This window comes from Hylobates moloch, unplaced genomic scaffold, assembly GCF_009828535.3.
Source record: "Hylobates moloch isolate HMO894 unplaced genomic scaffold, HMol_V3 SCAFFOLD_15, whole genome shotgun sequence".
Taxonomy (NCBI): domain Eukaryota; kingdom Metazoa; phylum Chordata; class Mammalia; order Primates; family Hylobatidae; genus Hylobates; species Hylobates moloch.
Genome location: NW_026652290.1, coordinates 5,113,332 through 5,126,667, shown reverse-complemented (window position 1 = coordinate 5,126,667; position 13,336 = coordinate 5,113,332). Strand labels below are relative to the sequence as shown.

Genomic DNA, 13,336 nt, shown 5'->3' with positions numbered 1-13,336 from the left:
TGCAGGGAGCTCTGTGCACTGGGTCACAGCTGGGGTGGCACCTTCTCCATGTTGCAGGCAGGTGTCTGTGCGCTCCTGCTCCCCTTCCAATTTGCTCAGAGCTGATTGCTGCCTCTCACTTCCAAGCAGCCGCTCTCCCATGGGTGACGGGGATCCAGAGGCCATGGAAGAGTCTCCAAGGAAAAAGAAAAAGAAAAAAAGAAAGCAGGAGCCACAGCGGGCGGTAGAAGAGGATGGGCATCTCGAAGGCCCAAGGAGTGCCAAGCCCCCAGATGCTGCTGTCGCTGAGTCCAGCAGCCGCGCACCATCTGCAAATGGCTGGTGTCCTGGGGACCGCATGGGTATGCACCGGGCGAGGGGTTGGGGGACCGCATGGGTATGCACTGGGCGAGGGGGGTATTGGGGAGTGTACAGACTGAGAGCAGCGTCTACTGCATCTGAGCTTGGGGGGGTCTGGGAGAAGATGTGAAGGGCCCTGGGACCCTACCAACCTTCACCCCCCGCCCCTGAGTCTGTTCCCTTGGGTGATGGGGTCGAAGCTTCCTCATGTGTCAAAGCATTTGACTGAAACAGCCCCATGGGAGAGGTTACAGTGCACATGAACTTTAAAACATTCTGTGAACACCAGTGGGTCTTCCGATTCAAAGCTGTTCTGTCTACAGCTTCTCATGGAATGACTCGCTGAACTCCCAGCCTGCGTTTTTTTCTGTGATGGTTGAATTTAGAAGAGTTGGGTTCAAAAGTGAATCCTCTTCTCCCTCTGTGTAGCTGGGCCATTCAGAACATAGCATGGTTTGCTTGCTATTGGGGACCTGTGTGCTGTGGCTGTCCTTGGGCACCACCCCTCAATCAGAGGGTGTTTTGTTTTCTTTAGGGCTGGCTGGGGCATGCCTTGGCAGGCACCCGCCACAGAACACATTTGTTAAGTGAAGGGGAGAGAAAGTCCTGGCTGCTTGGTATAGGGGGCCGAGCTTGAGTGAGGCCTCCTCTGCAGTCTGGAAGGTCTGATTATGGCAGTGCATCTGGGGCCAGCAGGACCTTAGAGACCGATCTGTATTTATGCAACTCTTAAGAAAGGAATTTATCGTTAAAAATGAAATGGTGTGAAATAAAATGCAAAACGTGGGTGCTAGCCAGTTCCGACTGTGTTTGCTGGCCAGCATGCTCTCAGAAGTACTGCCCTGGCCGGGCGTGGTGGCTCACGCCTGTAATCCCAGCACTTTGGGAGGCTGAGGCGGGCGGATCACGAGGTTAGGAGATGGAGACCATCCTGGCTGACACGGTGAAACCCCATCTCTACTAAAAATACAAAAAATTAGCCAGGCGTGGTGGCGGGCGCCTCTAGTCTCAGCTACTTGGGAGGCTGAGGCCAGAGAATGGCGTGAACCCGGGAGGTGGAGGTTGCAGTGAGCCGAGATTGCGCCACGGCAATCTAGCCTGGGCGAAAGAGCAAGACTCTATCTCAAAAAAAAAAAAAAAGTACTGCCCTAACAACGGCACCAGAGCCGTGCTCCGTGCCACCCTCGGAGCGAAGTGGAGTTGGCTTGTTAGTGCAAGGGACATCACTTGAGCACTTGCAGTGCGCCAGGGTCCATGCCAGGTGCTGGTTGTGTCTACTGAGCAGTGCGCCCTGGGCCCTCGGGGCTCCCTGGCAGAGCCAGAACCACACAGTAAGGGCTCGTGCTTAGCAAGCAGGTGCTGGGGGCCACATGGGCTCTTGCAGTCCTGTGCACCTGAGGAGAGTGGCTAAATGGGCAGGGTACCAGACCTAAGGGCAGGAGGCGCAGCACGTTGGGAGCAGGCAGGCCGCTCTGCATGGCTGGGTCCCTGGGCTGTGTGGATGAGACGGGAACCATGGAAGCCACTGTGTGGGGGCAGGGACACTTAACCTGGAGCTCACTGAGGAATTGGAGGCAGGGAGAAATGAGGTCAGATTTGTGTGAAGGGAGGTGAGTATATTCCAGGGGATATGTGGCTAGCTGGGCAGAGGACGAGTTCAGAAAGGGTTTCTAGAACCCAGTGAGGGTGGTGAGTGCTGTCCTGGGCCCGAGGTGCTGGGTGGACCTGCGTAGTGTTGCTGATGGGGACCAGGTTCCCCCCTGGACAGTGCTTAGGAGGTCGGGGCCCCTGATGGCAGCAGCCAAGCTTGGCCGTTCCCTCCACCTCTGTGGCCGTCCAGGTGTCAGGCTGGTCCTGGGGCACAGGCCTCTCCCTTAGGTGAGGTGGATTCCATTTAGATCCAGTTCTCTTCCCTCCCTCTGTCGGACTGAGGACTTACACTACTGGTTAAAGGGGTTTTGGAGGGGTTTTTTCTTTTTTTTTTGCTTTTTAGCTTTTTGTTATTTTCCATGTTTTCTTTCTCATGAATTGACTTGGACAACAGCCTTCTCTATTGGGTCAGGTCATTAGTAAATTAAGCATGTAAGCCTTAGTAAATAAGCATTTAGGCTGGGCGCCATGGCTCATGCCTGTAATCCCAGCACTTTGGAAGGCCAGTGGGAGTCCCAAGGAGTTTGAGACCAACCTGGGCAACATAGTGAGACCCTGTCTTGAAAAAAAAAAAAAAGGCAAGCATCCACTTACTGTAAGTTCTGTTATAATTTAAGGTGTGCGATTGCTTCCCCGGTGGGTTATTTTAAACGTCTGTAAATGTTTCTTGGCTGCTCCGATTGCAGGGCTGAGCCAGGCCCCTCCTGTGTCTTGGAATGGAGAGCGAGAGTCTGATGTGGTCCAGGAACTGCTCAAATACTCATCTGATAAAGCTTACGGGAGAAAAGGTACTGGTTTGGAGACAGGACTTGTGTTTGCCTTTGATTGGCTGGTTTTGTAGGAGGGAAGGTGTGGAATGGATCCTGGTGCACTGCGAGTGTGGAGGGCGGGCATCGCTTGGCTTTGAAAATGGGTTTCGACACTGGCTTGGGTCCTCTTTAAACCCTCAGCCGTGGCACGAAGGTGGCTTCCGTCCGTGGCAGGATCCAGGACAGCTGCTTCTAAGGGTTGGGGCAGGGTGAGGAGCCCCACACATGCTGGGTCTTGGGTAGGGAAGGGGCAGAGTGACCAAGCTCTTCCAACCTAGGTAATGTCACTTCTTGCTCAGAGCATGTTTTTACTTAGACTTCGAGACCGAACATGACATCTTAGTTCCTCAGACGAGGGCATGGGTTTAGAAAGAATTGAACTCTTTGGCCGTGGTTTAGGGTTTAGCTAAGAGGGCGTCGCTGGGGGTTCCGTGCTGACCGACCACACATGGGCGCCGAGCCGTCGTCCTCTTGTCCTTCTCTTCACCACAAGGTGGCACTCAAAATTGTTGACTAATTATGAGTAGACTAGTTGGTAAATGACACTCTTGAAGTGAAGCCACAGGGGACCTGGGAACCTGCACTCATGCTGACCCCCATGTCTGCCTGGTAGTTCTGACCTGGGATGGCAAGATGTCGGCGGTCAGTCAGGATGCTATTGAAGACAGCAGACAGGCCCGGACTGAGACCGTGGTTGATGACTGGGACGAAGAGTTTGACCGAGGGAAGGTATGATGCGTGATGCTGACCACAGGCTTGAGGGAGCAGGGCGGCGTGGCTCAGCTCAGGGCCCGGGCAGTTGGAGCTGGCGGCAGTGGCATGAAGCGGCCGAGCGTGAGAAGAGCCAGGCTGCCCCGGCCTGTCCGGGCCTGTGGCCATGGACAGGGCATGCATCCTCGCAGCTTCTGCCCCTTTGTCAATAGGGGGACTGCAGGGCGCCGTGCGCAGGGGTCATTGTGAAGAGTGGGTCTCCAGAGAGCTCGCGAGAGCCCGGCCTGTATGCAGGAAGCTGGTGACCTGCATGCAGTATGGAGCCCCGTGGGCCAGGAGAGAGCCCTTTTTGGGAACTGTGATGCCTGTGATTCTTGGTCTAGGAAAAGAAAATTAAAAAATTTAAGAGAGAGAAGAGGAGAAACTTCAACGCCTTCCAGAAACTTCAGACTCGACGGAACTTCTGGTCTGTGACCCACCCAGCAAAGGCTGCCAGCCTCAGCTACCGTCGCTGACGGTGCCCCTGTGGAAGGAGGTCGGTTCCGAGGGGGTCGGTGTAGGGGTGAGGTGGGGGGGTGTGTGCCGTGTATGTGTATAGGGGGTGTGGTGGGGTGTGGCATGCATGTGTGTGATGTATGTGGGCTGTGTATCTGGCACATGTGTTGGGTGGTGTGTGTGTGGTGTGGGCGTGTCTGTGGTGTGTGTCCTAGTCACTTGGAGAAGGGTGTGTGTGGGATGCGTGTGTATAGGGGGTGTGTGTAGTGTGTGTTGGGTGTGGGGTGTGTACACCTGGCATCTGTGGCATGTGTCCTGGTCACTTGGAGAAGGGCATGTGTGGGGTGTGTGTGGGATGTGGGTGGTGTGTATATCTGGCACGTGTCACAGTCACTTGCAGAAGGGTGTGTGGGGTTTGCCAGCCGCATCGAGATGCCATGCATTGGGTTCCTAGGTTGGACTCCTACCCGAGGGTGGCAGTGGGAAGGTTGGGGTCCCGTTTCTCTCTGTCAGGACTACCGTGGTTTGTTCTGCAGCCTCCTGGAGACAAGGCGTCCCTTTCTGGGAGCTGTCAGTCTGGATCTGAGGGAGCCCTCTGTGTGGGCTCTGCTGTGCTGTGAGCCTGTCACGGTAGGAGCTCTCCCGGTACCAGTGTCCACAGACCACCCAACGTAGAGGCTTTGAGGCTTCTCTAGATCGGAACCTCTTTGGTGACATTCCTGACCAGCCCTGCAAGAGAAACGACAGTGTGTGCGTGAACAGAGGTGGCTGCACGCCTGCTGGACATCTTTGCCGGGCTGTGCCTTCTCGTGTTTCATAGACAGTGGTCTGTGCTGGCAGAGGCTACTGCCCCTGGTTGGGGCTATCAAGAGAGTGGGGGATGGTGGCCACACGTCCCCAGGTGGTCTCCCGGTGCATAGCTGGTGGCTCTGGGCAAGCCCTCCCTTGCTTCTCGGGGCTGATGCCACCGTTGTGTCCGAGCCCGCCCTCCCCTGCTTCCTCGGTGGGGCCCCTTCATCTGTTGGCCTTACCTGTCCTCAGAAAGGAAGAGCCGACCCCACCCAGCCCCCTCTCCCTTTTATGGAACTCGAGAGGGTGGCCCTACTGTGCACCCCTTCCTTGTGAGTAACTCTCAACTGTCCTGGAGAGCAGAGACTGTTTGGGGTGGGAGGAGCCCTCGATACCTGCGAATACATCTGCTTTCCAGGCTGCTGTTTATTCTGAGACGACTGTGCTGTAGCTTCCCTTGCAGCTGCAATAACCCGCAGGTCTTCACTGAGGTGGAGGTCTTGGGGTAGAATTCTCCATTTATTTTACTACTTAATACAAAACATTTATTTTTGACCAGTCCTGTGGCTTCCATTAGCAATATGTTTCCTTTCCCAAATATGCAAATAGTGGCTTTGTTTGCTCAATTTTGTGAGTGCTTTGGAATTTAAATGATTGTATAACTCAAGAAGATTACTTTTCTATCTTGCTCAAGCTGTGCCTGCCAACTTGTAATTTAATAAATACAGGAAATCCTCAGAGAAGGTGATATTTTCAAGAAAAAGACAAATGCCCTCATAGTAGTGGGAAGTGTGAAGGTGACCGTGAACATCCTTTCTCATCGAGTCTGTCCCCGTCGTTTCCTCCCGGAGTCGTCGCAGGTGGAGATGGACGTGGTGTTGGACTTAGACCTCCTTCAGTGTGGCTCTGCTGGGCCAGAGGCGTCCTGCTGTCCCGGGTGGCTGCCCCGCTGTCTGCACCCCCTCTCCCTGGGGCAGCTTTGCTTCCTGCCCCTGTGCTTGGGGCCTGGGTGGTTACTGGCATGTAGATGGAATCGCTTTTTTAATATAGGAAGATACATTTATTTTTTTCCATGTGGGTGGGTGTCTCTTTTTGGATTTTCTTCTGTTTTTACGTTTCTCTTCTTAGAAGGGTGGGAGAGAATCAAGCTCCTGCGGCCACCTCTGTCCCAGCAGCAGTGAGTGGAGGTCTGCCTTGAGCTGCTCAGGGTGCCCTCTCCTGCGGACCGATCTCTGAATGTTCAAAGATGAGGGCCTGGCTTCCGTGCTCTGGCTTTGTAACTTATCTGGGAGGGAAAACACATGCCTTCACGGACAGTGTATGTTCCTTTTCTTCTCGGGATGTTGACTTGCATTCCTGTGTGAACTGTTCCCTCTGCCATGTTTTTCATGTAATGTTCTGTAGTTGAAAGTGTTAGTTGTCTGCTAGCAGAGAATTTATCTCCTTCCTTTTTTTTTTTTTTTTTTTTTTTTTTTGAGACGGAGTCTCGCTCTGTCGCCCAGGCTGGAGTGCAGTGGCGCACTCTCGGCTCACTGCAAGCTCCGCGTCCCAGGTTCACGCCATTCTCCTGCCTCAGCCTCTCCGAGTAGCTGGGACTACAGGCACCCGCCACCGCGCCCGGCTAATTTTTTTTTTGTATTTTTAGTAGAGACGGGGTTTCACCGTGGACTTGATCTCCTGACCTCGTGATCCGCCCGCCTCGGCCTCCCAAAGTGCTGGGATTATAAGCGTGAGCCACCGCGCCCGGCCTATCTCCTTCCTTTCTCTCCCTTCTCTCCTCCAAATCAGTCTCTTCCCTTCTCCACTAGTTAAGTGTAAAACCTTTTCCTGAGGTACATATATTCGTTAACTCTTGGGCAGTGGTGAGCACGAGATGACTTTCTGCAGCGTTTATCACTGTTGGGTGGCGTCACGTCCCTTCCCTCCACAGAAGTCATCAACCAGATAGGGAAGGGAAAGATGAGGCCCAGAAAACGAGTTCAAACTCTAGGTCATATGCACGTTATGTAAGTAAATACCAATAACCCAAGCCTTGGTCGTAGCAGTCACTTGGTTGACTTAGTATCTGGGTCTGTTTAATTTTGTGCTTGGGAATGGAGCTGGAGGGAGTGGGGCCTGTGTACAGCAGCTACCTCTCCCAGGTCCTCTCACTCACCTGCCCGACGTCCTGGTTGCATGGCCGCACCTGTCTGTGTGCAGAGGTCTGTGTCCCATCCTCTGCACCTCCTCTCCTGGGGCCTGGGGAGTCCCACATGTTGCCAAGATCTTGGTGCAATAAAATACTCTGTTTTTGTGAGTTCTGTGTCTTTGTTGGTTTCATTTGATTTTTTTTTTAAAGGTACATCCCAACCACGATCTCGCTGATTCCATCTGTCCTGGAAGTTGAGGCTGGGCTAGGAGGGGCAGGTAGGTCCCTGCAGGGAGCTCAGTGACCAGGAGGTTACATTTGGCGAGAGCAACCCTAGTGAATGGGTGACCAAGAGGCTGAATGAACCCCAGGGTGCAGGCGGGTTGCAGTGCAGCGGGTCCTGTTGAGAATGCTGCTCTGCAACTGTGTTACCTGGTGTGTGTGGCTCCCTACGTCTTCCTTTAGTAACTTGGAAGTAAGCTTTCTCCACCCCAGGGTATCCACCAAACACAGGGCATCATGTCTTTGCTTCTCTTTAGGGGTTTGGCGGACACCCCAAAATGAGGACAGCCAAGTAAGAACAAGCGAGGTGAGGCAGCTCCTGGACCCAAACCAAAGGGGTGGCAGAGAGCAGGGCAGACTGCTGACCCAGAGGCCTTCCTGCCAGCCAGGCTGTGTCTGAAGGCATTTGCTTTGTAGCCTGGGCAGCGGTTGAGGGGGTTCTGAGGCTTGGAGAAGTGGTGATCTGACACCAACGCTGGGCGCAGTGGCGACATGGGCGAGGCTGTGGTTTTTCCATTCTTTTTTTTTTTTCAAGCAGAATCTCCCTCTGTCACCTAGGCTGGAGTGCAGTGGCACGATTCTCCGCTCACTGCAACCTCTGCCTCCCGGGTTCAAGCAATTCTCCTGCCTCAGCCTCCCAAGTAGCTGGGAGTACAGGTGTGCATCACCACGCCTGACTAATTTTTGTATTTTTAGTAAAGATGTAGTTTCACCATGTTGGCCAGGCTGGTCTCTTAACTCCTGACCTTGTGATCTGCTTGCCTCGGCCTCCCAAAGTGCTGGGATTCCAGGCGTGAGCCACTGCGCCTGGCTGATCTCCATCTCTTGACCTCATGATCCGCCCGCCTTGGCCTCCCAAAGTGCTGGGATTCCAGGTATGAGCCACCGTGTCCGACAGGCTTTTCCATTCTTAACTGCCGTTTCCCAAACACTAGGGCCGCTTCTGGGTGTGTGTAAAAGTGAACACACGTCGTCTCGCAGGCGGCGGGCAGAGTCCCACGGGCAGGACTGAGGGCTCCAGGGCAGGGTGAGTGCTGTTAGGGAGATGCCGGGAGGCCATGAGGAGCCTGTCATGAGCTCTGCCTGAAGCACCATGGGGTGAGGTGACATTCTGAAAGGGGGCTAGCAGTGGGAGCTGGCCAGCAGGACTCAGCTGGCTAACCGTAAGTCAGGTGCAAAAGCGCAGGGCAGGTTTTGTTTGACAGTTTGGACAAGAAGGGTTACCAAGGTCTGATGTGCTTTTTAGACTCCTGAGGCTGATAGTGGATTCCAGGCTGCCTGATGGCCTGAAAGGCGGCTGGTGGAGCACAGAGAACAGCAGGTGAGGATGACCAGCCACCAGGCTGGCTGAGAAGTGGCCGAGGCTAGAGCTAAGAGATTAGCATTAGTAGCAGAGGATAGAAGTGAAGTCACTTGGGTATTTAGGAGATGGACTCGAGGTGAGGTGACAGATACGGCGGAATGTTCCGGGTGGAGTTTAAGATGATTTCTGCTAGGGTGGTTAGTTGGGTTCGGAGGCCAAGTAGTAGCCAGGGAAGCAGGCGGCTCACTGACGGTTTCAGGAAGGCCTTTAGGTGGTGAGAGATTCAATGTGACATAGTGGATGTGTTGGCATGTTACCAGAACAGGGAACCCAGGGAGAATCCTAGGCATGGGAAGTAGGCAGTGGGTGAGCTCCGAGTCTTCTAGTTAGGAAAAAGCCTACGTGTCTGGACACTGTGGAATCAGGTGGGCATCTATTTATCCCTAACATACTGTTAGGGCTCATTAGAACTGTGACAGTGACCTTCAGGGCAGTTTAACACTGGATGGTGCTGTGAGAATCCCTGCCTCAAGTCTTGGTAGCTTGGACAACCTCAGTGAAGATGAGGATGTAGGTACACCAAGGGGGTGGTGGTAAAGGAGGACTCTGTGGACAGGACACGTGACATGCAGATGGGCAGCTTTCTGTGTCTTGTCACCTGAGCTGACTCCCTGGAGTCACACTCTTGCCCGGAGGTGGCCCTGCTGCTGCTTTGTGCACATCCCACCTTGGCTTGGCCCCCTGCTTCTTCCATATCTGGACTGGGGATGACCCTTGGAGAAGATCGTCTGGGTGCCATGGGTTCAGCTTTCAGGGCCGTCTGGCTGCCCTTCTTCGTTGGGCTCTGCCTGCCTTTTGGGATTTCTGCCCTTGGTCTTCAGGCAACTCCTTCCTCTCTCTCCCCTTCTTTTCAGTGATCCCCGCAAACTATTTTGCTCTCTCATTGCGTATGTGCCCACTACTCTTGGTAAGTGACTTCTAATGCTACCTCAAGAATTCCCATCCCACCCCAAAATTAAACAACACGGGAAAACCAAAGCTAAAACCAACTCCTCTCCCTCTGTTCTCGTCTCTTTCTTACCTCAGGGTTCTCAATGCTCATAGGGCAGCAGGAGCCCCTGGGGAGAGGCATTCAATACTGACGGAAGTAGAATCAGAATCTATGGATGAGGCTTAGGCATCAGCATTTGAAGCCTTCCGGGGCGGGGGGAGGGGGGTGGCGGGCGTGGTGGCTCACGCCTGTAATCCCAGCACTTTGGGAGGCCGAGGCAGGCGGATCACTTGAGGTCAGAAGTTCGAGACCAGCCTGACCAACATGGTGAAACCCCGTCTCTACTAAAAATACAAAAATTAGCTGGGCTTGGCCTGTGCCTGTAATCCCAACTACTTGGGAGGCTGAGGCAGGAGAACTGCTTGAACCTGGGAGGTGGAGGTTGCAGTGAGCCAAGATCATGCCACTGCACTCCAGCCTGGGCGACAGAGTGAGACTCTGTCTCAAAAACAACTACAACAACAACAAAAAACCTTCCCGGGGAGATCATAATGAGCAGCAGAGTTGAGAGTTGCCGTCCTGGTCCCCGGTCTCACACTCGAGCACCAGAATTGCGAGGGGCTCCTTAAAACACCAGTTGCCGGGCTCCTTCCCCCGCATTCTGATTCAGCAGGTCTGGGATGAAGCCTGAGAATGTGCGTGTCCAATAGTCCCCAGGGCTGCTGCTGAGCAGACCCACTGTTCTGATCTGATGCCTCCCAGAGGGGCTGGGTGGTTGGTGTGGGAGAGTGGAAAGGAAGTGTGGTATAGGGGTTGTTCCCCATCCTCTGTGGGGACCTCTGCTGGAGGTGCTAGACGAGGTGCCCCCTCTGTGTATGCTGGCACCCCACCTGTACCCTTGAGGCCAACCTCTTCCACCCTGGGGACCTTGCTCCATTAATTACCCTGTCTGCTCCTGTGTCTCACTCTTCCCTTCCCTTAGGAACATGTTCAGGCATCTCCCATCCTAAAAAGCCTGCGTGTCATTGTGTCCCCTCTCAGCTACCCTCTCCCTTGGTTGACATTCAGTTTGCTCTGTGTTGACTCTCCGTGGTTCTTAGTCTAGCTTCTGCCATCATCAATTCTCAGTGACCTAATTCCCACATGTGCCACCGACTTCTGCCCAAGATTTGACACTGTTCACCTGCGCACCCTGGAGAGCTCCTCTAAGATGTGAGTCTGTTGCATTTGCTGCATACTCTAGATCAAGCCCAGAATCAACTGGTCCAGTCAGTACATCCCACTGAACAGCCGACTGATCCACCCTCTGTCGGGATCTCTACTGTAGACACTGAAAGAGGTGCCCCCTCAGTATAGGATCCTGGCCTCCAATAATCCTCTCGCCTTGGCCTCCCAAAGCATTGGGATTACAGGTGTGAGCCACTGTGCCTGGCCTCCAGGACAGTCTTTTAAGGCAAGAAACCAGAATCTAATCATTCCCCAGCATAAGGTTTCCCACTCCTGTTCAGAGAAAATAGTCTCCTCTATTTTGTGATCTAGATCCCCCCTGCCTCTTCAGCCTTCCACAGCCCCCTGGAGGCCTCTGGGCAGCTGTCCAGCCCGTTGTTCTGGGATCTCAGAAGGCACTCCAGGCATTGAGGAAATTGCCCTGTGAGAGGGGCCTGAGATTAAAAACGTGCTTGTTCTTAGCAAAATCTGTCCTGAATTGTTGCTTATTCAAGTTGCTTTCTCAAGGGGAAACTGCTGTATATTTTTCCTGCTTTAAAGGGATTAAAGTAGGGTCAGGCTGGAGTCAGGTTTGAATCATGACTTCCTATAGAAAGAAGGCCAGGGCCGGGCGCAGTGGCTCATGCCTGTAATCCCAGCACTTTGGGAGGCCTAGGCGGGGCGAATCACCTGAGGTCAGGACACAACATGGAGAAACCCTGTCTCTACTAAAAATGCAAAATCAGCCGGGCATGGTGGTGCATGCCTGTAATCCCAGCTACTTGGGAGGGTGAGGCGGGAGAATCGCTTGAACACAGGAGGTGGAGGTTGCGGTGAGCCGAGATCGCACCATTGCATTCCAGCCTGGGCAACAACAGCGAAACTCCAGCTAAAAAAAAAAAAAAAAAAAGAAAGAAGGCCAGACTGGGAATCAAGACCTGTGTTCCAAGGGGTCTGCCATGAGTTAGCATCATGAATTTGCTTTTCTCCTCTAAAATGCAAAGGTTAGATTCAAATCATCATGATTGTCAGCTGTCACTCTCACGATACGTGTCTTGCATGCGTATTTTCATTGGTTTTCTCCCTTATGCTTCAATTAGGAGGGTGTTGATTAGAGGAAGCAATAGGACCTGGCTGCCAAATATCCATTAGACACTGAGTGAGAAACAGGTCACAAGATTGCCAGTCCCTTAAGCAGGATCTAGGTATTTAGGTAGCTTTTTACCATCATGAGACCAGATTTCAACACACAGTCTAAGTACATGGCAAATACTTGCTGTGAAATGTGTGTAGGGAATTCAAGTTCTTTTACATAAACCAATGATTTTTTTTAAGGCCGTTTTAAAATGAATGTGTTGGCCAGGCGCAGTGGCTCATGCCTGTAATCCCAGCACTTCAGGAGGCTGAGATGAGAGGATTGCTTGAGCCCAAGATTTTGAGACCAGCCAAAAAAGGCCAGTCATGGTGGCTCACACCTGTAGTTCCCAGCACTTTGGGAGGCCACGGCAGACAGATCACGAGGTCAGGAGTTCAAGACCAGCCTGGCTAACATAGTGAAACCCTGTCTCTACTAAAAATAAAAAAAAATTAGCCGGGCGTCATGGCACACGCCTGTAGTCCCAGCTACTCTGGAGGCTGAGGCAGGAGAATCACTTGAACCCAGGAGGTGGAGGTTGCAGTGAGCCGAGACTGCGCCATTGCGCTCCAGCCTGGGTGACAGAGTGAGACTTCGTCTCAAAAAAAAAAAAAAAAAAAAAAGAAAGGTATTATTCTGCCATTTTCTGTCTTATGTGGCTACCGTTCTCTTGGCAAGGCCTAGCACTTACCAGCCACCCAGTAAATATTTGTTGAATGAGTGAACTGGAGCAGCTGCTGAAGGCAGCATGCTTTGTGACTGTGCATTCAGACCCTGCTCAGAAAACAGCCAGCCCACCGTCCATCAAAGTTAGTGGTTCCGCAGTCCACACTGCACGAATTCCCCTTCACATTGCCTTCCCTGAGCCCTACCCGCACCCCCTTTGTTTTTCTGCGTAAGTGAAAACATTTTGGTGAAGTCTAGCAGGAACTGGAGCACTAGCTCCTCTATTTGAAGTGAACGCCCAAACTGTGGCTCGTGGCCAGCTGTCTTTTGGGTGGCACAAGGAACAGTTGGTGACAGCTGGATACAATCAAGTTCCATTACAAACAGATTTTAAGTGCCATTTACACACAGAAGAAATTGCAAGCTTTGGCAAAATAAAATCTGGGGGTTTTCAAAGCAAGACAATGCCCCAATCCAAGCCTGTGTGAGCAGTTCGCTTTGCAGCCTCTTGCAGGGATTAACACCCCTTCTTCACCACGCTCCACCCTCTCTGCGAGGTCTATGCTGCAAAATTAGCAAGTCCAGGAGGCTTGCTCCCCGGCAGAGCTGCTGAGTCCTCTGTCTTCTATTTATTCACTTTTTGAAGAGACCTGAATTACAGACCTGTCTAACCACTGTTCAGCCTACTCCTCCTGGGTGGGAGGGGTCAGAGGCTGGCTTCTAGAAAAGCTGCTACCTCTAGATCATCCCTTTCGCTTGGTCTCAGGGCGTACAAATCACTCACACAGTGATTGGGCAAGTGAAGGCTGGCATGCCCAGCCAAACCTCTTTT

General features: G+C 52.9%; 1 protein-coding gene across 5 annotated transcripts in view; it reads left to right on the top strand.

The window, feature by feature from the left end:
• USP36 (ubiquitin specific peptidase 36) overlaps window positions 1-6,238 on the top strand; it is a 43,810-nt gene extending 37,572 nt beyond the window's left edge. For 4 of the 5 annotated variants that reach the window (XM_032176732.2, XM_058428209.1, XM_032176734.2 and 1 more), the window contains 5 exons: window positions 127-341; window positions 2,676-2,777; window positions 3,412-3,527; window positions 3,893-4,044; window positions 4,541-6,238. In XM_032176732.2, the coding sequence (XP_032032623.1) occupies window positions 127-341; window positions 2,676-2,777; window positions 3,412-3,527; window positions 3,893-4,024 (565 nt within the window). In that variant the 3' untranslated portion in view covers window positions 4,025-4,044; window positions 4,541-6,238. The remainder of the gene's footprint in view (window positions 1-126; window positions 342-2,675; window positions 2,778-3,411; window positions 3,528-3,892; window positions 4,045-4,540) is intronic. The other variant, XM_032176735.2, reaches the window with a different exon arrangement.
• Window positions 6,239-13,336: the final 7,098 nt, after the last annotated feature.